A 23,833-nucleotide genomic window follows, 5' to 3' on the forward strand; every position below is an offset into this window, starting at 1 on the left:
GCTAGCACTGAGAGAGTCCAGAGGAGGCCACTCGCATGGTCAAGGGGCAGCAGAGCAGGCCTTATGAGGAGAGGCTCCAGGACCTGAACCTGGTTCAGCCTCCACAAGAGAAGGCTGAGAGGGGATCTGGTGGCCTTTTACAAACTCACCAGCGAAGACAGGCTGTAATCTGTCCTTCCCTTCCCACCAGATCAGTCATCTGTCATATCACAGCCATAGATACACAGCCCTTCTTCCAACATATAGCACACGTTAGTCTGTAAATATAAAATCCCCTGGAAAATTGTGTGCTGGGGTATTTATTACAATTTTCAGAAGTTGTGGGGTACTTGCTACTTAAAAGGGTGAGAAACACTGCTCTGGGCCAGCTGCACATGCAGTGCTGAGAGCGCAGGCGCAGGCACAACTTTGTGCCACTGCTCAGGGAGGAGGTGGAGGCGAGGGAGCCACTGCGCCCCCCGACAGCAGCCGGCAGGGAGGGGATGGGGCAGGGGGTGTCACTGTGGTGGTGCTCCCTACCCCCACCATAGGCAGATTCATGAAGGGGCTGGGCAGGACCCCAGGGGCCCTTTCCAATTCAGGACCTGGGATCCGCCCCAGCAGGGATGGGAAAGCCGCATTTTAATCTCCTGCCCATACTTGGCGCCAGGTTTAAAACTGAAGCTTTCACATTTGCTTCCCAGGGAGCTGTATGTCTGGGGGGGCCTTGAGTGGGGGGCTCTGTGTGTGTGTGTGGGGGGGGGTGCTCCGTGTGTGTGGGGGGGCTGTGTGTGTAAGGGGGTTGTGTGCGGACAGACATGGAGCAGCGACAGCGCAGGGCGGTGGGTGGTGGCGCTCCGTTCCCACCATCCTCCCATCACTCTTGACGGGCACTTGGCTAGTCAATCAATCAATCAATAAAACAGTTCTTCCAAAGCAAAAATGGCAGACTAAATCACCATATTTTTGACATTACTGATTCCTTTTTGAAACTTCTGCATTTATCTCATGATGCATATGTATATGCAATATACACACCTAGCAGTGCTAATATTGTGTGGCAGCATGAACAACCAGCTCACAGCAACCCAGAGTGCCCGATCACCCCACCTCAGACTTACTCCTCTAGATTATTTTCACAGCACAGGGAGCACGGAGAGCATGCTACAGATACAAAGATGCACAAAGGTGCAGCCTTCCCCCTCATGCAGAAAAAAAGGTGAGCTGTCCATGGAGAAATGCATTGAGCAGGAAGAGAAGGGGAGACAACAAAAGGAACAAGTTCAAACCACGCTGGACATTAAATCCTACATTTCAGTTCAAAATCTAGTGGAACCACAATGCAGCTCTTTCCATCTAAACAGGTGATCCCCCCCCATGCGACGCTGGTCAGGCCGCGGTTGGAGTACTGCGTCCAGTTCTGGGCGCCGCACTTCAAGAGGGATGAGGACAGCATGGCAAGGGTCCAGAGGAGGCCACTCGCATGCTTAGGGGCTTACAGGACAAGACCTATGAGGAGGGACTAAGGAACCTGGATCTCTTCAGCCTGCACAAGAGAAGGGATAATGCTGGGAAGTGATCTTGTGGCCGCCTACAAATTTATCGGGGGGAGCGGAGGGAGCATGGGATAGGAGATGCTCTGTTTAGCAGGGCACCCCTTGGAGTAACTAGAGATAACGGCCACAGACTGCTGGGAAGCAGATCCAGGTTAGACGTCAGGAAGAACTTATTTACAGTGAGGATTGCCAGAATCTGGAATGGGCTCCACGGGAGGTGGTGCTGCCTCCTACCTTGGGGGTCTTCAAGACGAGGCTGTACAAGCACCTGCCTGGGGTGTCTGACCCAAGTGCTCTTTCCTGCCTGGAGTAGGGGGTCAGACTTGATGATGTGCTGAGGTCCTTTCCAACCTCCTATGTCGGGCTTTAAACTAAGTTTGACAGGGGACGGGGAGGCAGGAGATGGAGAGTCTAGAACCTACAAACTGCGAGACACGCAGCAGTACACCACAGGTTGGTACCAAGGGGCCCTTTGCGCATCAGGCCGGGGTGGGGAGGGGCAGAAGGGGCACCAAAGGCACCGTTGGGAGGGATCAAGTGTCTCTATACTAATGCTAGGAGCACGGGGAACAAGCAGGAAGAACTCGCACTCCTGCTTGCAGACAATAACTTTGATTTAGTGGGGCTAATGGAAACCTGGTGGGACCCTACCATGACCGGGCAGTGCACATTGAGGGCTACAGGTTGTACAGAAGGGACAGAGAAGGGAGGAAAGGCAGTGGGGTTGCTCTGTATGTTAAGGAGTATTGTACAACTACCCTAATCCAAATGGGATCAGAGGAGGAGAAAGTCGAGACATTGTGGGTTAGGATGCATGGAGGTTGAGGGGAAAGGACTTAGTGAGGGGGGGTCTGCTACAGACCACCACACCAGGAGGAAAAGGTAGAGTTGGAGTTCTTGAGGCAGCTCTCGGAGGCCGTACGGTCCAGGGACATGGTTGTTATGCGGGACCTCAACTACCCCGGCCATCTGCTGGGAGGAACAGACAGCCAAATCCAACCGTTCATGTAGGTCTTAACCTGCGTGCAGAACTGTCACCAAACGCAGGAGGGATACGGTCCCACTAGGGTGAATCCCTTACTGGACTTGGTGTTGGCTGTGGGGCAGGACCTGGGAGGGGAGCTGCAGATTCGTGGTCACCCCAGGGACAGTGACCACCAATCAGTCGAAGTCACCATACGGTGTGGGGTGGGTAAGATAGCTCGTAGGGCGGAAGTGCTTGACTTTAGGAGGGCTAACTTCAGCGTGCTCAGGAGTGTAGTCAACGACGCACTGCAGGATAGGAGTATTGGCGAGATGGGGGACCAGGAAGGGTGGTCGTTCCTGAAGGAAGCGATCCATCAGGCACAGAGGGAGACGATCCCAGTACGAGGGTCATAGCAGGGCCCCTGGCACGGCTCTATGAGCGCTCGTGGTGCTCTGGCCTGGTCCCAGAGGACTGGAAAAGGGCCAACGTGGTCCCCATTTACAAGAAGGGGAGAAGGAGGACCTGGGTAACTATAGGCCAGTTAGTCTTACCTCTGTCATGGGGAAGACCTTTGAGAAGATTATCCAGGAGCACATCTGCAGGGGCCCACATGGGAGGTAACACTCAGGGGCAACCAAAACAGGTTCACTGAGGACAGGTCCTGCCTGACTGACCTGGTTTCCTTTTACACCAGGTCACAAAGTCCTTGGATGTGGGTGTTGAGGTGGATGTCGTCTATCTGGACTTCAGGAAGGCCTTTGACACTGTCTCTCACCCCACGCTCAGAAAAAAACTAGGTGACTGCAGCACTGATGCCTACACAAGTCAGATGGGTGGCAAACTGGCTAGATGGTCACACCCAGAGAGTGGTGGTGGACAGGTCGTTTTCGACCTGGAGGGATGTGGGCAGTGGGGTCCCCCAGGGCTCGGTCCTGGGGCCTGCGCTGTTCAACATCTTCATCAGCGACTTGCAGGTGGGCGTGGAAAGCACGCTGTCCAAATTCACTGATGACACCAAGTTGTGGGGCAAGGTGGGCATGCTGGAGAGGAGGGACAGAAGCCAGCTCCATCTAGACAGGTTGCAGAGGTGGCGGATGAGAATAGGATGGAGTTCAGCGCAGACAAGTGCAAGGTGCTGCGGCTAAGAAGAAGGAACCAGCAACACACCTAGGGGCTGGGAACGCCCTTCTCAACAACATGGAGGCAGAAAGGGAGCTTGGTGTCATTGTTGGTTCCAGGATGAGCCGCCAATGTGAGGCAGTGGTCAGTAAGACTAACCGCACCTTGTCCTGCATCCACAGATGCATCTCGAGCAGGTCCAGGGAGGTGATCCTCCCCCTTTGTGCGGCACTGGTCAGGCCGCAGCAGGAGTACTGCGTCCAGTTCTGGGTGCTGCACTTCAGGAGGGATGTGGACAGCATGGAGAGGGTCCAGAGACGGCCACTTGCATGGTCATAGCGCAGCAGGGCAGGCCCTATGAAGGGAGGCTATGAGACCTGAACCTGTTCAGCCTCCACAAGAGAAGGCTGAGGAGGGGATCTGGTGGCCATTGACAAACTCACCAGGGGGAACCAGTGGAAAATAGGTGAAGCTCTGTTCCCCTGGCACCACCTGGGATAACAAGGAATAACAGCCACAGACTGACTGAGAGCAGGTTCAGGCTTGATATCAGGAGGCATTGCTTTACGGTTAGGGCTGCCAGGCTCTGGAAGGGGCTCCCGAGGGAGGTGCTGCTCCCCCCTGCCTTGGGGGTCTTCAGGAGCAGGTTGGACAGATACCTGGCTGGGGTGTTATGATCCCAGCACTCGTTCCTGCCCATGGCAGGGGGTCGGACTTGATGATCTGTTCAGGTCCCTTCCGACCCTACAAACTATGAAACTATGAGGGAAAAGGGGGAAAGGAGCCAAAAAACTTCCTTGGCTGAACAGGGAAATCCGGGGCGCCTAAGGGCAAAAAAGGAGGCATACAGCTGGTGGAAGCAGGGGGAAGGTCCCAAGGAGGAGTTCACCTACTTGGCCCGCACTTGCAGGGAGGCAGCCAGAAAGGCCAAAGCAGCTACGGAGCTGGGGCTGGCAGCACAAATTACAGGCAACAAAAAGTCTTTGTCAGGTATGTAGGGAGACAAAGGAAGGCGCGGGGCAGCATAGGACCCCACTGAACAGGAATGGGGACAAGGCTGAGCTCTTCAGTGAGTGTTGCCTCGGTGTTCCTGAATGGGGTCAGGAGAAGTCTCCGGATGGGCTCTTAGACGGGCATCAGAGGGACGCCAGCCCACTACCGGCCGATGCAGATCTGGGGCAGTCACGCGGATGGACTGGACGAGTCGAGTCGGCAGGCCCGGGCGAGCTGCACCCCAGGGCACCGAAGGAACTGGCAGGCCCCAGAGGACTGGAAAAGGGTCAGCGTGGTCTCTGTTTTCACGAAGGGGAGGAAGGAGGATCCGAGTAATTACAGGCCAGTCAGTCTCACCCCCAGCCTTGGAAAGGTGCTTGCCAAGATTACGATGGGTCACACCTGTGGGAGCCCAGTGGGAAAAATAATGCAGCAGGGCAACCGGCCTGGGTTCGTGGCAGGGGGGTCATGCCTGACCGATGGGGTTTCGTTTCGTGACCAGGTCACAAACTGCTTCCACGCAGGAGTGGAGGGGACGTCGTTTTCTTGGACTTTAGCAAGGCCTTCGATACGGTGTCTCATCCCATTCTCATAAATAAATTAAGAGGCTGTGACATGAGTGTTTACATGGTCCGGTGGGTGGCAAATTGGCTGGGAGGTCACGCCCAGAGAGTGGTAGCAGACAGGTCGGTATCGACCTGGAAGGATGTGGGCCGTGGGGTCCTGCAGGGCTCGGTCCTTGGGCCTGTACCCTTCACTGTCTTCATCAGTGACTTGGATGTGGGCGTGACGTGTACCCTGTCCAAGTCTGTGGACGATATGAAATTGTGGGGGGAAGTGCAGACACCGGAGGGTAGGGAACAATTGCAGGCGGACCTGGCCAGGTGACAAAAGTGGGCAGTGCGCAGTAGGATGCAGCACAAGGAGGACACGTGCAGAGTGCCGCACCTAGGGCGCAACTCTCCTGGAGAGGGAAAGGGATCTCGGAGTCACGCGGCTCCAAGGTGAACACGAGGGGCAGTGCGACGACCTCACCCGCAGCGCCACCCGCGCGCCATCGGGCATCAGGAGATAACAGGCGACCAGCAGATCCGGGGAGGCGAGACGCGCCTCTGCGCAGCGGTCCCAGGCCGCGGGTGGAGCGGGCGTCCCGCTCTGGGCGCCGCGCCTCAAGAAGGGCGTTGATGAACTCGAGAGGAGGCCCTCGTATGGTGGCGGCTTGCAGGCCAGGCCCTACGAGGGGAGGCTGAGGGGCCTGGACCCCTGCAGCCTCCGCAGGAGAAGGCTAGGGGGATCTTGTGGCCGCCGACAAACTGGCGAGGGGCCGCAGCCCGGCCCGGAGACGCTCCGCTCACCACACGCGTCGTGGGGCAGCAAGGCGCAACGGTCACGAACTGCCAGGGCGGCCGGAGGCCGGGCATCAGGAAGACCCTCTCCACGCCCAGGGCGGTGGTCTCGCCCCTGCCCGGGGGCCCGTAGGAGGGGGCTGGACGAGCGCCTGACCCCGGCGGCGCTCCGGCCTGCCCAGGCGGGCCGCACTCGGGGATGTGCCTTGCACCCCGACATCCGCGCCTCGCCGCGCCGCGAAGGCCGCTCCTCGCCGTCTCCTCTCGGCGCCTCAGCCCTCGCCCGCCGCCCGGCTCCTCCTGGGCGCAGCGCGCCGCGGGGCTCCGCACCCTCGGGGCACTAAAGGGTTAACGTGGGGGGAGCTGCAGCAGGCGTGACCCGCGGGGACGCGTGGTGACGTCACGCGTGACGCGATCGGAGGAGGCGGGGCAGCGGGAGAGGCTGGGCCGCGGCTCGGGCTCAGCTCCCAGGAGCCCCCGCGGGCGGTGAGGTGCCGGCTGCGGGTCGGGCTGGCGGGCCCGGGGGGCGGGGCTAGTACTGGGGCACCCATGGGGGGGCGGGGGTTTGCGAGTACACCTGTGGGGGGGGTGCGGGCTGCGCCCCCCCCTCACGCGGGGGCCCGTGCGTGTGCGGGCCCGGGGGGCTAGAGGCCCCGTGGCAGCGCACACCCTGCCCTTCCCCCCGGCCGGCCGCGCTGACCGTTGTCCCCCCAGCCCGTCTCGCCCCCGCCCGGCGCCGCCGTGACGCGCTGCTCTCGTCCCCAGGTCGCGAGAGGGCTCGGGGCCTGCGGCGACACGCAGCCCCCGCGGGCGCGGCCGGCCCCGGGGCTCCGTGGCGGGAGCAGCCCAGCCCCCCCGCGCGGGCCGGCCGCGGGAGCCGTCGGGAGCGATGGAAACGCCGGGGCCTCGCGTCCCCCGAGCGGAGCCAGGTGAGGTCGGGTGGGAGGCGTGGGGGACGCGCTCCGGTGCCTGCCTGTGCCAGCGACGGGGCCGCCGTGCTCGCGCCGCGCGCTGGGCCGGCACAGCCGCGATCCCGGGGGTGGGCAGCTCCGGCCGAGACCCTGATCTCTCTCCCTGCGCGGGGGCAGCGCCCGGCACAGAGACGCTGCGTCTTCCCCGGGGCCTGTCTGGTGTCCTTCACCCCCCAGCCGCCACTGCTCCCTGCCCCGTCCTCATCCCCCGAGCTCTGTGTGCCCCCTCCGGGGCTGGTGCAGGTCACAGGGAGATGGACCTGGCTGCTTCGGGTGCAGCTAACCCAGGCCTGCGTCCTGCTGCAGACTCCCCTGAAACAGAGCAGACCTGGGAGCAGTCAGCACAAAAAGGCTGCTCCGGCTGGTGGCCCAGACGAGGCTCGATCCCAGGGGCAGGGAAGGGGCGATGGGTCTCCACTTTCCAGCACCGTGAGCACCGTCCCTCGGTGCAGAAATCCCCTTCCACAACACGGTGGTGGGGTCCGTGCTGCACAGATCAGCGGTTCTTGTTCTCCTGGTGCCCCTGGGATCCCCTCACGTGCCCGGGAGCACACCGACCTTGCGTTTCCCCTCCCCTGCCCTTAGCGTGTGGATCTGATACGGCCCCAGCATCGCTGGAGCTTCTTCCCCAGGGAGCAGTGTCCCTGCAGGCTCTGTCGTGGTGCTGCGATCCCTCCCCGCGCTGGGACAGAGTTACTGGGGCTCATCTCCAGCCTCGTGGCTGTGGAGGTCTGTTAGCAAGAGCTGCGGGACTGAGTCTTCCTTCTCCCCCCTCTTCCACACACCGACGCCTCCATCTCCCCCGTCCCAGGCTCGTGCAGGAGCCTAGCAGGGCTTCCCCGTGCCAGCAGCGCCAGGGCTCACCTGTGCCCTCCCTTCCCACCCGCAGGTGCTGGGACCCTGCAGGGAGCTGAGCAGCAGCCTCCTGAGGAGGGGCCGGTGATGCCGGAGCGGCAGAGGACGTCCCCGGGGAGCCTGGAGGAGAGGAGCTCCCTGAGGCCTGCGCCAGGCCAAGTGCAGAAGGGGCAGGGCAGGCCTCCAGAGCAGGAGGAGAGCTTGGAGGTGAGCAGGGCCCCGGTTCACTTGTGGTGGGCAGTGCAGCTGGGGCAGAGCGCGGGAGGAGCCCGGGGTGCTGTAAAGACTTTGGGGAGCAGAGACCTGAAGAGCGTGAAGGCTGCAGTGTTGGAGGCTGCAAAGACCCCGAGCTGCATTAGCAGGAGCTCCCTCCCGAGTGCCGATACCAGGGGGGCTGGCGCAGGCAGGCCGGGTTACAGTGCATGGAGCCGGGGCTCCCTGCCTCTAAACGTGCTGCCCAGGCTGCCGCAAAGGACCAGGCAAATAGATTGTGGTGAACGGGCTAAAGCCGGCACCTGAACTTCTGTATGCACAGCTGCATTAATGTCACGTGTCAGCTGAAGACTGGGGAGTTGTGTCCCCTTACCTGTCGTGGCTAAGGTTGCAATTAGTGGTAGTGCCCAGTGATTGCTGACAGGGCTGTGGGGGCTGGGAGCGGCTGGCCCAGGAGACACTGATGGTGCAACGCTTGTGCCCGCAGCTCCGGGAGGTGTTTGAGGACGTGGCTGTGTATTTCACCCGGGAGGAGTGGGAGCTGCTGGACGATGAAGACAAGGTGCTTTACCAGGAGCAGATGGTGAAGAATTACCAAGCCCTCGTTTCCCTGGGTAAAGCTGTGGGTCTTGCTTCCCCCCGGAGATATGTGAACTCTTGTGTTTTGTAGTCACGTCCTTGTTCCAACAGTCTCATTCTCATGAACTTTGGGCTGGAGGTTAAAATCACCTTGCTCCCCACTGCTCTGTCAGTGATCAGGCCTCTCTCACATTTCAGACTGAGATCTCCTCATTTATTTGATTCAGCCACCTTCACTTGTACCTTCCCCGTTCTTGTGACTCCTGGTTCTTCCATATGCAGCAGTTTCTTGGCAACATGATCTCCCTTTGCCTTCTCAGCACGTTCACATCATCTCCAGGTCATTGTACACTATGAATGCACTAAGAGCTGTTCCTTGGGGGGAGGATTCTGATTTCCTCCCTGTCTGGCCTTGCGTGTCCTCTCCAGACACATTTAACAATCCTAGCATGCTCTGTTCTGTGATATCTAAGTCCCCTTTCTCCTGTCATTATGACCCAGCAGAAGTTAATAGAAAGTCTTACTAGCCTTTGCTGCTACAAGAGGGGGATGATGCATTTCCTCACCTGCTCCTCTAGCGACCTGTGTACACCTTGTGTATCCCAGGTTTGTCTGCCAAGAGGTCCCTGGAAGCTCCTGTCCACGTCCCTTCCTAACATCTGTCAACAGGAGACTTTGTCTTTTGGTGTATTTTTTTTACAACCTGTGCTCTCCAGCTCCCTCTGCCCCTCTCAGAAGTTTTCTTGTGCTCTTCCTAAAATCCCTCTGCTGATCGGATGCCCATCATTGTGATGACAAGAAGTGGGCCAGCTGCAGGGCCTAGGGAAAACAAGTTTTCATTTCCAGAGGATCTGTAATGCAGGGGCTTGTACTGGCTTGTGCGTGGGGTTGAGGTACTGAGCTTTTACTAGGTCAGTTTGCTTTTCTGATGCTTCCTTTCCCCCAGAGGTTTCTCTTAGGAAAGTGCTTCAATGTTTTGTCCTGCTTGGCAAAGACCATCTAGACCATTTCTAAATTATGGCCTTTCCCATGCTGTGAAGTGTCTCTTTCTGCCTTCTCTTGTCCATATACACAACTCCCAGGAACTTGGTGTTCAACCCTGCAGTGCTTGCCAACCCAACCCGTGCCCTCCTCATCCCCACTGAGATGATCTTCCCAATCGATGGCATGATTGCTGAGTTGCAGCTGCACTTATTATGAAATCATCCGTTCCTTTCCCTAGTGATAATGAATTACTCTCTCTCCCAGAAATAAGTCTCAGTGTCAGCCACTTGTCATGTATGCTTTTCACTGGCGTAATTCCCTTCACTAAGCTCATTTTCACTTTTCCTGGAATTACACTGTTAAGATGAATGTTACCCAACCATATGTGTGTCCAATATCTCTTCTTTTTGGTACCTTGAAAACAGTGAAAGCTTTGTTTTTGCTGCCCAGTACATCATAGATTTCATAGAGGTTAGGGTTGGAAGAGATCTCAGGACATCATTGAGTCTGACCCCCTACCCTGGGCAAGAAAGAGCACTGGGGTCATAGATTCATTGATGTTAGGGTCGGAAGGGACCTCAATAGATCATCAAGTCTATGCAGGGGGTCGGACAGGAAAATGTTGGGTTCAGATGACCCCAGCCAGATGCCTATCTAACCTCCTCCTGAAGACCCCCAGGGTAGGGGAGAACACCACCTCCCTTGGGAGCCCATTCCAGACCTTGGCCACTCTAACTGTGAAGAAGTTCCTCCTAATGTCCAGTCTAAATCTGCCCTCTGGTAACTTATGACCATTATATCTTGTGACACCCAGGGGCCCCTTGGTGAGTAGAGCCTCACCAATTCCCTTCTGTGCCCCCATGATGAATATATAGGCAGCCACAACGTTGCCTCTCAACCTTCTCTTGCAGAGGCTGAAGAGGTTCAGGTGCCCTAGTCTCTCCTTGTAGGGCTTGGCCTGTAAGCCCTTAATCATACGAGTGGCCCTTCTCTAAACCCTCTCCAGGTTATCCGCATCCCTCTTGAAGTGTGGTGCCCAAAACTGCACGCAGTACTACAACTGCTGTCTGACCAGTGCCTGATAGAGGGGAAGTATCACCTCCCTGGTTCTGTTTGTCTTGCATCTGCTGATGCACGATAAAGTGCCGTTAGCTTTTCTGATGACTTTGTCACACTGACAACTTGTGTTCATCGTGGAGTCCACTAGGACTCCGAGATCCCTTTTCCGCTTCCATGCTGCTGAGCATGTCATTTCCTAGGCAGTAGGTGTGCTGGACATTTTTCCTCCCTAGGTGCAGCACTTCGTATTTCTCCTTGTTAAAACGTATTCTATTGTTTTCTGCCCATTTGTCCAACCTGTCCAGGTCTGCCTGTAGTTGTTCCCTGCCTTCTGGTGTGTCCACTTCTCCCCACAGTTTTGTATCATCCGTAAACTTGGATAGAGTACACTTCACTCCCTCACCCAGGTCACAGATGAACACATTGAAGAGTATCGATCCAAGGACCGAGCCCTGCAGGACCCCACTACCCACGTCCTTCCGGGTCAATACCGACCCGTCCACCACCACTCTCTGGGTATGACTCTAGCCAATTTGCCACCCACCAGACTGGGTAATCATCGAAGTCAAAGCCTCTTAATTTGTTCACCAGTTTGGGGTGGGATACTATATTGAAGGCCTTCCTGAAGTCTAAGTAAATGATATCTACCCCTACTGCTGTGTCGAAGTGTTTTGTAACCTGGTCATAAAAAGAGACTAGATTAGTCAGGCATGATCTACCTGTACTGGTTTCTCCTCAGCATAATTTTTCCTGCTGGGCTGTCACATATATGAGACTTAATAATCTTTTCAAAGATTTTGCCAAGGATGGAGGTGAGACTGACTGGCCTATAGTTGCCTGGATCCTCCTTCCTCCCCTTCTTGAAAATAGGGACCACATTGGCCCTTTTCCAGTCCGCCGGGACCTGGCTTATGCCACAACTGCTCAAATATTCTTGCCAGTGGCTGTGCAATGATATTGGCCAGCGCCTTCAGTACCCTCGGATGGAGCTTGTCTGGGCCTGCCGACTTAAACACGTCCAGTCCTTCCAAGTAACTGTAACATCTCAGGGTCAACGCTTGGTAGTCTGGTGCCCAGACTACCTCTACCATGTGAGACTTGTTTTGCCCCTCGTTTAGGAAGACTAAGGCAAAGAACTCATTGAGAAGTTCAGCCTTGTCCTCGCTGTCTGTCACCAATTGCTTTTGCCCATTCGGTAGTGGTCCTATTCCACCCTGGGCCTTCCTTTTACTCCCTATGTATCTGAAAGACATTTTTTTGTTATCCTTAACTTGGGATGCCATCCCAGCCAGGTGCTTCTTAAAGACCTCCAAGGTAGGGGAGACCCCCAGCTCCCTTGAAGCCCGTTCCAGATTCTGGCAACCCTTACCATAAAAAGTTCTTCCTGATGTCTAACCTAAATCTTCTCTCCGTCACTTTGTGGCTATTGTTTCTAGTTACTCCAAGGGGTGCCCTGCTAAACAGAGTTTTCCAAAGTCCTGCTGCCCCCTCCAATGAATTTGTAGACAGCCGGTAGATCACCTCTCAGCCTTCTCTTGTGGAAGCTGGAGAGATCCAGGTCTCTCAATCCCTCCTTGTAGGGTTTTGCCTACAGGCCTCTAACCATATAAGTAGCCCTCCTCTGGACCCTCTCAAAGTTGTGCACATCCCTCTTGAAGTGCAGCACCCAAAACTGGATGTAGTACTCCAACTGCAGCCTGACCAGTGCGGCATAGAGGGGAAGTATCACCTCCCTACATCTGTTCATGGTCCGCATGCCACTGCTCGATTATAGTGCGGTTAGCTTAATTGATCACTTCGTCACATTGAGAACTCAAGTTCAGCTTAGAGTCAACTATGACTCCGAGATCCCTGTCCACTGCTGCGCTGCTACAAAATCATCTCTCAGTCTGTAAGTGTGTTGGAGATTCCTTCTCCCTAGGTGCAGTAATATGCTTTTATCTTTGTTAACCTGCATCCTATTCTGTTCTGCCCACATATCCAACCTGTCCAAATCCACCTGAATCCGTTCCCTGCCTACCAGTGTGTTTACTTTGCCAAGGTCAGTCAGGGAAGATCTACCTGCTATGAATCCATGCTGGTTACCCTTCAGCATTATTTTTTCTGCTGGGCTCTCACAAATCTGATCCTTAGTAATTTTTTCACAGTTTTTTTCCCAAGGATAGAGGTGAGAGTTACCAGCCTATAGTTATCCGGATTCTTCTTCCTCCCAGTCTTGAAAAGAGGGACCGTATTGGCCCTTTTTCAGTCCTCTGGGACCTACTGTGAGCACCACAAGTGTTCAGACAGTTGCCCAAGCAGTTCAGCTGTGACAGGCCAATTCCTTCAGCAACCTTGGAGGAAGATCGTCTGGGCCTGCTGACTTGAACACATCTAGCCCCTCCCAAGTGTCTCTTGACAAGGTTGGTGCTAACTGTTGGTGAGCTGGTGTCCCTCCTCTGCCTCTCGTACATCTCTTTACTTGTCCCTGGTGACTCTGTCAGTTTAATGCCCTTTCTAAATGGGGGGTAGCTGGTGCTTTGTTTCTTATGACCATTCCTCATCCACCTGGGTGACAAGGACTGTTGTCTTTTGAAGGCTTCTCCCTGCATTGCCTTCTCTTTCATCTTAAATGCCCATCCTCCCTTGTCCATCAAGGCCGTAGTAGACACCTTGAGTTCATTGGATCCATTGCCCAAATCCCGGCTGGATTCTGCATCTAGCACCCAGTCACAAATTCTCTTTAACCACTGCCCAAACAGGATATCAAGGTCCCACACCTGACTTAATCTGCAGCATCCAGCGAGGACAGGTGGAGTTCTGGGTCTGTGATGATGAGGACATTGGGGAAATCTCAAGATCAGAGGACATGCTTGCAGGTGAGTTGTGGCTGCCCCTCCCCCCCCCCACCTGACTCTGCTGTCAGTAACCAGTGCCAGCAGGACCTGGAAACCACAGGCCTGCCCTGTGCTGTCATTGCAGGGTGCTGACTGTGGATCCGGGGGCATATGCACTGCCCCCTCACAATTTCCCAGGGTGCACACAGCGGCAGGAGCACCCAAAATCTCATCGGTGTACCCCTAAGGAGTATGGGTGTGAGGGTATGCAGGTTGTGGAGGGTCATGGGTGTGTGTGGATGTGTGTATATGGGATGTGGGGGAGGGTGTGGGTGGGTATGGGTGGATGTGTGAGTGAGCTTGGGGTTTGTGGGGGCCTAAGGGGTGGTGTGCTGTGCTGTACGTGTGTGTGTGTGTGTGTGTGTAGCAGTGAATGGGTCTTCCCCCAGAGGGTTGTAGGTGTTAGTGTTAGGGGGTATAGGGGAGGGTGTGGGTAGGTGTGGGCTTTGTGGGTGTATGATTGTTTGGTGGATGGTGTGGTTATGGGGTTCCCATGGGAGGGTTTAAGGGTATGTGGGGTATGAATGGGAGTGCCTGCATGAGCCCAACTGAGCTGGTCAGCCCCTGTCCTCACCCCACAACAGCCCAGAGCCCACATGCCCTGCGACGCCTGCTCTGCCACTGCCAACAGGGCATAGCCCCAGCATGGCCTGTGCCAGCTCCACCCAGGTTCAACCACCCCTGGGCATGCAGCGCAGGTAGGGCATCTCCTTCTGGCTGCTGCCCCCAGCCCCATGGTAGCACTGGGGAGCAGCACTTGCAGCCCTAACCCCACGTGCCCTGTGCCAGCTCTGGGCTCGCGCTTCCATTCTCAGCAGAACCAGTAGCAGCTGGGCAGAAACTGTTGCTGGTTGTGGGGGAAAAACGGATCGACCCACTTGCTGCTGCCAGGCAATTTCTGGTGCAACTGCCTGTGACTAACCAAGCTCCCATGTGGCTTGTGCACTGCTGCCTCTGGTCTGCACTGTCACTGCTTCTGCGCGGTCAGCCCAGAGGCAGTGGTAACGGAGCCACAGGGCCGCCTGGCGTGACACAGTCTTCAGGAAGCCACACCAAAAACTGCCCGGCGGTGGTGAGCAGGAGGAGCTAATTTCCCCCCGCCGCAAGCAACATTTTTTTTTTTTGCTGATGCAGCTGCTGCTGCTCTTTAGCTTGGAGCAGCAAGCCTGCAGCCAGTGCTGGGGCCGTGGCTTAGCAGCGGTGGCACGGGAGAGAAACTGCTGCTCAGCGTGGAGTAAAAGCGGCCTCTCCCCACCCCCTCCCGCTGCTGGCACTTCTTCGTGCATCTGCCTGGAGCCCACATGGGTCTGCCCTGCATCTGCTTTGCATTGTCACTGCTGCCTCACTGAGTGGCTCAGAAACAGTGGTGACACGGTAGAAAGTTGGGAGCACCTAGCACAGGCTCCAGACAGCTATACCTGGAAGCACTGGTGTCAGGTGGGGCTGCTTTTGCCCCATGCTGAGCTGCAGTTTCTCTCCCATGCTTCCACTGCTCAGCCCGGGCAAGCCAGCCTGGAGCTGGCACGGTGCATATGGGGTCAGGTCTGTGCACACTAGTTCCAGCTGCTACCACATGGCTAGAGACAGCCAGAAAGAGCTGCAGCCACCCGGACTGCCTAGAAAGGCTGTGGATCCACCCGAGCCCCGCTTTATGCCCGGCGGGCAGCAGGATGTGCCACAGCTAGGCAGCACGTTGGCCCGGTGGAACCAAGGAACCCTCTGCAGGCTAGACGAGCTGTATTTTGCCCACTCCTACTGTAATGTGTCCAGGCAAGTGGTGTTCCCACTCTGAAATTGAGCAATGTGGAAACAAGCAGCTGTTCCCTTCTTCTCCTTCTAATGACAGATGTTAAGGGACAGTCAGGTTTGTTGTCTTGATTTTCAGCCCAGATCCAGTTTCCGTGGGCTGCCACGATTTTAAGTTACCATCCTCACTCAGCAATGTAAGAGTTAATTCCCCAGCCCAAAGTAGCCACCCTCTCCCAGGGCATTATGGGATTTGTAGTCCCCCGTTGAAATCAGAATGTTATACAGAGGTTCTTTGTAGCCATTCTTGTGGGACAAGAAAGAAGCTGAGGCTGTCCCTGGCTGCTTCTGGTCAGTTTCATAGTTTCTAGGGTCGGAAGGGACCAGTCCGACCCCCCGCCATGGCAGGAAAGAGTACTGGGGTCAAACAGCCCCAGCAACCTCCTCTTCATCTAACCTCCTCTTAAACACCCCCAGGGTAGGAGCCAGCACCACTTCTCTTGGTCAGGTTGACCTGGAAACCAAGAGGAGTCTCATCATGGTCTCAGGCTGCATTAAATGGTTCCATGGCAGGGGTGGGATTGAAAAGATTTCAGGTTGTGGCGAGAAGTGAATCCCCCATTGTTTGCACCAGAATTGCCCTCTATTATCAGATTTGCCCATCACTTTGGGGTTTGCTCATTTATTAGGGATATATTTCTAGGGTCTTTGTAATTCTATCAGTGTGCTGTTTGCATTACTTGTGTTTCTGTATGGAGCTGTATCTCTCCCTTCTGCAAGTCCTTTACCCTCTGTGGAGCTATCTTGCAGGACTCGGTTTCAATAGGGCTGGGTTCCTCCAGCTACCAAATCAGTTAAATGCATTCACACACACACACAGGTTAATGTGACACGCTTGACCCGACCGAGTCGATCATCATGGACAGGTTGACACCCTCATATGGCAGGAATCATTTCATTAAGGTAACAATAAAATGCAGTTGGACACAAGCATACAGGTGAACAGAATACCTCTGAATCAGGCTGGGTGTCCAGCTGACACCCTCATGGGCCAGCATTCAGTTCATCAGAGCATGTCTGAGCAAAACTTGGTCAGTCAGCCTATATTGGCTGATCCCCTTTGTGTCTCAATCTTTTGCCCTAACTGTCCTAGTAGTGGTAGCCTCTTGACGAGTGGACCCCACAGTATTTCTGGGCTTCACAGGGATCTTTGGCTTAGGTAAAAGAAGTGTTGCTGCAGAACAAGTGGGGAAGCAGAAATAGAGAAGGAAAAATACACCCAGTTACCACCAGTTTGACTATAAAAGTTATTTATTGCTAAGTATATGAAACTTATGATGGTACTAGTAGTAATAGACATGCAAGGGGAAACACAAAAAGAATAACAAAATTACCCTGGTTTAAATGTGTATCTGGGGAAACCTAGCTCAAGCTTAACTAATAAAATGCATGTTCAGAAAGCTATGTCTACAGAGAAAAAGAAAGTGAGAGACCTGGGATCTCAACACTCCAAGGTACTCAGGTGTTTTGTTGAGAGCTAAAGTTCCCAGCATGATCGCTGAAGATTAAACAGGTGAAGGAAAGAGACAATCTTTTCTCCCAGCTTCTCGAGAACAGCAGCGTATGGCGTAGAGAGATTTCTCTCTCTAGAAGCAGATTGTTTGCTGCTTTGAAGCTTTCTTGTACCCTTAGTCCAGCCTCTTCAAAGTATTACTTTAATTGTGTTATATAAACAGTTTAAATTGAAATGAATTGCCTTTTTCAGTGACAAGGGTTATCTAGTTTGGAACATCTTAAGAAACTGATTAAGAACCAGGAAATACGTAAAGTTTTAAGGAGTAACCAGACACCTAGGAGCCAGTGTGAAATAATTATGAATATAGAAGATATATTGGAAGGGCTTCTCAGATGGCCTATGTATGCTTGCACTGTGAAGTTGGCATCAGTGTTGTGTATTTTGCCTGTTGTGAATAAGCCTCAGCTTAGCATGACTTTCCGATCTTACTGTAGTCTTTTAACAGACTTAAGGGGATTACTTGGCGTGTTCATAAACTTTGTGGGGAGGACTTCCACCAGTCATTGCAGGAAAAGTATGACAGCATTTGTGGTCAGGGCTGCAACAGGCTGGATGTTGTGATGAACCCTTAACCATTGTTCAAATGTCGCCTGTACCCCATCTGACTTGGGCTCTTCCCTCAGCATTCCCTAACCTGGCGACCAAGTTTTAGTCAAACAAGTTTAAATAGGCTTCCCGTACTGAGGCTGAGGAATGTACGGCCTGAGATGCCTATTAAACTTCTCAGCTTTAGTTGTGGTTAGGTGAGGGGTGGGGGTTGGGGGGAGGGAGGAGTGGGAGTAGAAAAAGCCCTTTGTAAGTCCAGTCAGCTGGGTACCCGGGCTCCCTCAGGAACACGGAGCTGACAGGTAACACCCCTTCCAGTTTGCTCTCTGGGGCCTTGAGTGTCATGAAGCTTGAGACTCAGCGCAGAGTCCTGGTTCAAGTTCATGGCAAGGTCTTAGGCCGTTTGAGGACTCCTGTAACCTGGAGGCCATCTGGGACTGGTGAGCAGAGGAAAGCTCCATGCATGCTCTACATCCTCCCCTCATCCTCAGCCTCTTAGAGCATGAAGCTATTCAGGCACTGCCCTAAAGTACATGTCCCACGTCTGCTTGTCCCAGCAGGGCCTGAGGTGATGGTATGGACAGCTGGGGCAGATACTTTGAGAGTCTCAGTAGGTAACATTACCCCAGCACAGGGACCTGCCCCACCCTTGCCTTGAGCACTTGGGATTTTGCCAGGAAGACCTTGTTTTCTTGAGGGAACACAATGTCAAGGCCCAGGCCTGCTTTGAGGCCCATGCCAGTAGACAGACTAGCAGCATTTTCCCTTTGCCAGTAGGGTAGTAACTAATGTGCAGTTTCTCTTTCCCATTCAGGAGGTGCCTGCCTGCTGAGCAGAGGTGAGGAGCCTCCTGTTGAAGGGTCTGCAGACCTGGAGCCAGCACAGACTTCCCCAGGGAGTTTGAGTGAGATGGACTCCCTGGGACATGAGAAGGAGCCATGGCACGAGAGTCAGGGGAGGCCCCAAAAGCAGCAGGAGAACGTAGCCATGAGCCAGGTATCACGTCCAGTTGGGCATGTGGGTGGAGAAGGGTTAGAACCTAGAAACAGTCCTGGGTGCAGGCAAGAATTTGTGGAGGGGAGAGACCTTAAGAGGCACTGGAAAGATGCACTGCACCCAAGCCAAGACAGTGGGGGGGACCTCAGAGGGAAGCAGCAGCTCACTTCCAAGCACAGGGGCAGAGCTCACCCCTACCTGAAGGTAAGGAAAACGTTTAAGCGCCTATCACTCCTGGCTCTTCACAAGATAAGATACACTGCGGAGAAATCCCGTGTATGCACCAAATGTGGGAAGAGCTTCATCTGCCTCTCTTCCCTCACTGCTAACTGCCAGACCCATTCTGGAGAGCTACCCCACTGCTTCAAAAAATGGGGGAAGTGCTTTGTGCGCCCCACAGACTTGGTCTAGCACCTACGTATGCAGAGGGGGAACTGTCAGGTGCACCCATGTCAAAAGTGGCGAGACCTTCACCCCTTTTTTCTTCCTGTGTCCAGGACTGGTGCATGCACCTAGGGAGGAAGACACACCAATGCAGTGACTGCAGGAAGAACTCCATCTGCTTGCAAGACCTGGCCCAGCACCAGTGTGTGCGGCACTACTGCACCCAGCATGGGAAGAAATTTAGGCAGCTCTCCGACCTGGCAAGGCACTGGTGCATGCACACACGAGAGAAGCCACATCAGTGCTCAGAGTGTGGGAAGAGCTTTACTTACTTCTCCAGCCTGGCTAGGCACCAGCATATCCACACAGGGGAAAAGCCACATCAGTGCTTAGACTGTGGGAAGAGGTTTGCTCATTCCTCCAGCCTGGCTCAGCACCAGCGTATCCACACGGGGGAGAAGCCACATCAGTGCTCAGAGTGTGGGAAGAGCTTCACTTACCCCTCCCAGCTGGCTCTGCACCAGCGTATCCACACAGGGGAGAAGCCACATCAGTGCTCAGAGTGTGGGAAGGGCTTTACTCAGTCTGCCCACCTGGCTGATCACCAGCGTATCCACACAGGGGAGAAGCCATATCGGTGCTCAGAGTGTGGGAAGAGCTTCACTCACTCCTCCAACCTGGCTCAGCACCAGCGTATCCATGCAGGGGAGAAGGTACATCAGTGCTCAGAGTGTGGGAAGAGCTTCACTCAGACCTCCACCCTGGCTCAGCACGAGTATATCCACACTGGGGAGAAGCTGTATCGGTGCTCAGAGTGTGAGAAGAGCTTTGCTAACTCTGACAGGCTGACTCAGCAGCAGCGTATCCACATGAGGGAGAAGCCACATGAGTGCTCAGAGTGTGGGGAGAGCTTCACTTACTTCTCCCAGCTGGCTCGGCACCAGCGTATCCACACAGGGGAGAAGCCACATCAGTGCTCAGAGTGTGGGAAGAGCTTCAGTTCCTCCTCCGAGCTGGCTCGGCACCAGCGTATCCACACAGGGGAGAAACCACATCAGTGCTTGGAGTGTGGGAAGAGCTTCACTCAGTTCTCAGGCCTGGCTCAGCACCAGCGTATTCACACAGGGGAGAAGCCCCATCACTGCTCGGAGTGTGGGAAGAGCTTCACTCAGTCCTCCCACCTGACTTTGCACCAGAGTATCCACACTGGAGAGAAGCCACATCAGTGTTCAGAGTGTGGGAAGAGCTTCACTTACTCCTGCCAGCTGGCTCGGCACCAGCGTGTCCACACAGGGGAGAAGCCACATCAGTGTTCGGAGTGTGGCAAGAGCTTCACTCAGTCCTCCAACCTGGCTCAGCATCAGCGTATCCACACAGGGGAGAAGCCACATCAGTGCTCAGCTTGTGGGAAGAGCTTCACTCACTCCTCCAGGCTGGCTCAGCACCAGCGTATCCACATGGAGCAGAAGCCACATGAGTGCTCAGATTGTGGGAAGAGCTTCACTCAGTCCTCCAAGCTGGCTCAGCACCAGCGTATCCACACTGGGGAGAAGCCACATCAGTGCTCAGAGTGTGGGAAGAGCTTCAGTTACTTCTCTGAGCTGGCTCGCCACCAGCGTATCCACACGGGGGAGAAGCCACATCAGTGCTCAGAGTGTGGGAAGAGCTTCACTCAGTCTTCCAGCCTGGCTCGGCATCAGCGTATCCACACAGGGGAGAAGCCACATCAGTGCTCAGAGTGTGGGAAGAGGTTCACTCAGTCCTCCAGCCTGGCTCAGCACCAGCGTATCCACACAGGGGAGAAGCCACATGAGTGCTAACAGTGTTGGAAACAAGCTTCTCTCCATCCTCCCACCTGGCTTTGCACCACCGTAGCCACACAGGGGAGAAGCCCCTTAAGTGCTCATAGAGTGTGGAAAGAACTTCACTCAGTTCCGTTACTTTACCAAACACTGCCTCATCCACACAGGGGAGAAACTATATCGGTGCTCAGAGTTGTGGAAAAGATTCAACCTATCCTCTACCCTGGCCCAGCCCCAGATTACCAGCATGGGTTAGCAGTCATATTAGTGCTCAGAGTGTGGGAAGAGTTTCCTCACTCCTCCAGCTGGGCTCTACACCAACTTCTTCACATGAGGGTGAAGCCATAATAGTGCTCGTGTGGGAAGAGCTTCATCTAGTCCTTCACCTGTCCTGGCACCAGTGTATCCACACAGCAGAAGCCACATCTGTGCTTAGAGAGCGGGAAGTGCTTCCTCCACTCCTCCAAACTTGCCCAGCACCAGTGTATCCGTATCCGGGAGTGTCCCTAATTCTGCCAGCAATGCAGAAAGGGTTTGGGGATGTATACCTGCTCAGCACCCACCAGTGTCTGCATCCAGGGAAGCGTCTCATACCAGGGGACTGCAGCCACAGATCACCCTTTGTTCAGCCTATCTAGGGCACTGCAATACCCACAGGACACAGAGGCTGGCCTCCCAGGTTTGATGCTTGTGAAGGGATGAAAGGAAACACCTCAGGCAGAGGCCAGCACAAATACTGGGGGAACCTGTGAGGAGATTGTGGCAGAATACCATCTCTGTCTCTCCCCATAATTAGGGACAATTTGGTTCCCATGGTCACTGCAGAGGGCAGACACCTCTGGTCCCATCTGCTTCAGATAACCCCAAGTTGTAACCTCAGCTGGATGCCTTCCTGAGGGAGGGGGAACCTGCTTCCTTTGCGTGCATGACTGGCATTACATTTTGCCATTGCTTGAAACAGGCTCCCTATTGTTCCAAGCAATGGCAGCATGACTGGGATGGGGCTGGAGACCCCACCAGTCTACCCAGCAACCAGTAATGCATTTCAAATTGTTTGGCAGCCAACGGTTGCTGGCCTTCATTGGATCAGGTAAATGAGGTCATAAGGTCTATATTAGTTATGGACTACCCAGGAGGAGGGGCAGTAGCCAAGATGAGAACTCAGAGGGAAGCTGGACCATCTGAAACTCACTCTCTTGAAACTCATGATCAATGAACTGCTTGTCTCCAGAGGGAATCTCCACCTGCTTCTGGATGATACTTGTGAGTAAGCTACTTGAGAGTGAACTAGATATATAGGTTGTAGTAGCAGATGTGTAATCAAAGGCTACCATGCCACTCTTTGCTCTGTGGGAGTTCTTTGTTTTTGCTCTATTCTGTACCCTATTCTAAACCTACTGCTTGGAACCAATAAAATTCTTAGTACCAAGCACGGCAAACTTACTGGGAGAGGGTCTAGTTTATGCCTTGGGGTCCCCTTGATTCAGCTGCCTGAGGGAGACCACTATTTGTGCTTCAAACTAAAGGAAGCACCCCATATTCTTGCAGTGGGTCAAGTACCCCTCAAGGATGAGGCCTATTTCTGAGGGGGCACTGGGCCAGAATCAGTCTAGACCCTGCGTGTTGGTACGTTACCCCCAGGTTTGCAGGTGTGCTCCAGGAAGGGAGTGGGCCATACATGAGGCACCTCCAGGGAGGCACTTGGATTCTGGAAGGTGGTTGGGTGCAGTGAGGTGGGTGGCTCAACACAGAGGCACCCGCTACTGGCCCACCACAGAGATGATCTTTGCACCAGCATTGGAGCCTGTGCCACCCCATCATTCTCTAAAACCAGGCAGTCCTTGCAGGGGGAGAAGAAGTGTCTTTACAATAGGTGTCCACCCCAGACAGCTGGCTCAGGGACTGGTTTCGGCCGACTGTGGGGTTCACCTTCCCTGCTGGTCCCAGGTGTGTTGTACGTGAGTTGTAGGAAGGAGCATTCCCTGCCTTCCACCCTGACCATGCCATTCCTCCCCACTGCATTTTTCCTCTTCCGGACCTGCACATTCCCACTGCAGTCTGCATGAAACTGCTACAAACTGAACAGACTGGGCTGCCAGTGTCTGCATCCAGGGAAGCAGTCTCATGCTGGTAGACTGTAGCCCAGTCTGTTCAGTTTGTTCAGAAGAAGGAAGAGAGGATGCAGGTGCTTTCACAGGCAGGTAATGCTCCATACTCAGGGACAGGGCTGTCCCTAGGGAGGGGTGAATCTGGGCATCTGCCCTGGACCCTGTGCTTTGGGGGGCCCCGCAGAGCTGGGCGAATGGCATGGTGCGGCAACTCCATGCTGCCGCCAGCTTCACATCCGGCTGCTCCCCACTCCCCTTTTCCCCCCTGCCCCGTCTGCTATGGAATCTACCTCGCTTCCTTGCATTTGGGGGCGGGACCCTGCACCCTGCTCGGATCATCTCTTCTCAGGGGATTTCTTTAGCTGAGTAGAAAAAAGGCAGCACAAGAGTCAGTGGAGGAATGGAAAGCAGGTTACATTTTGTTAGCAATCTGGAGATAGTGACGGTGGTGTGACTCAATAGGTGGAGTCACCTTGTCACCTACCTCCCCTGCAGTCACCTTCACCTCCATTAGCTGCTCAGTGGCCCTCGGTGCTGCCAGGTCTATCCAGCCCTGTGACCCTGTCGGATCCTTTGGTGTTTTAGAGTGTTACTTTGCCTTAAGAACAAGAGGGGAAGATCTGCTCTTGCCAAACAGAAAGCAAGCAAACAGGACTGATATTGTCTTTAGAATATGCTTCAATCTGTCTCCAAATGAGACTCTTTTAGTTCCTAAATAGATCCGTTTATTGATCCTTGCAAAGTATCAACCACTGGTATACATATAGACAAAGTTTTAGCCAGCAATTCAATTACATATATGTATTACCTGTCCTATGAATACACTTCTATGTCATCTGGCCAGACATCACAGAGCTGGTTGGTTCCTTGAAGGAAGATCAGAAGTCTTTCAGTTATAGTTTGGTAGTAGGTCGGGTCGGAAGGGACCTGAGCAGATCATCAAGTCCTACCCCCTGCCATGGGCAGGAATATGCTGGGGTCAAATGACCCCTGCTAGGTGATTATCTAGCCTCCTTTTGAAGACCCCCAGGGTAGGAGTGAGCACCACTTCCCTTGGAAGCTGGTTCCAGATCCTAGCTGCCCTGTCTGTGAAGTAGCGCCTCCTGATGTCTAGCCTGAACCTACACTCAGTCTACTTATGGCTGTTATTCCTTGTTATTCCTGGTAGTGCTCAGGGA

General features: G+C 54.5%; 2 protein-coding genes across 2 annotated transcripts in view; one reads left to right on the forward strand and one right to left on the reverse strand.

The window, feature by feature from the left end:
• LOC149869885 (uncharacterized) overlaps window positions 1–23,833 on the reverse strand; it is a 499,172-nt gene that overhangs the window by 46,041 nt on the left and 429,298 nt on the right. The gene's annotated exons all lie outside the window — the stretch shown is intronic.
• Window positions 6,525–21,986, forward strand: LOC149869889 (uncharacterized). The gene is made up of 6 exons (XM_090035227.1): window positions 6,525–6,889; window positions 7,821–7,993; window positions 8,487–8,613; window positions 13,363–13,479; window positions 18,180–18,361; window positions 18,859–21,986. The coding sequence occupies exons 1-6, from the start codon at window positions 6,850–6,852 to the stop codon at window positions 20,563–20,565; spliced, it is 2,346 nt and encodes a 781-aa protein (XP_089891353.1). The 5' UTR covers window positions 6,525–6,849; the 3' UTR covers window positions 20,566–21,986.

Source organism: Crocodylus siamensis, chromosome 2 (assembly GCF_052110815.1).
Source record: "Crocodylus siamensis isolate JL-2025a chromosome 2, ASM5211081v1, whole genome shotgun sequence".
Classification (NCBI taxonomy): Eukaryota; Metazoa; Chordata; order Crocodylia; family Crocodylidae; genus Crocodylus; species Crocodylus siamensis.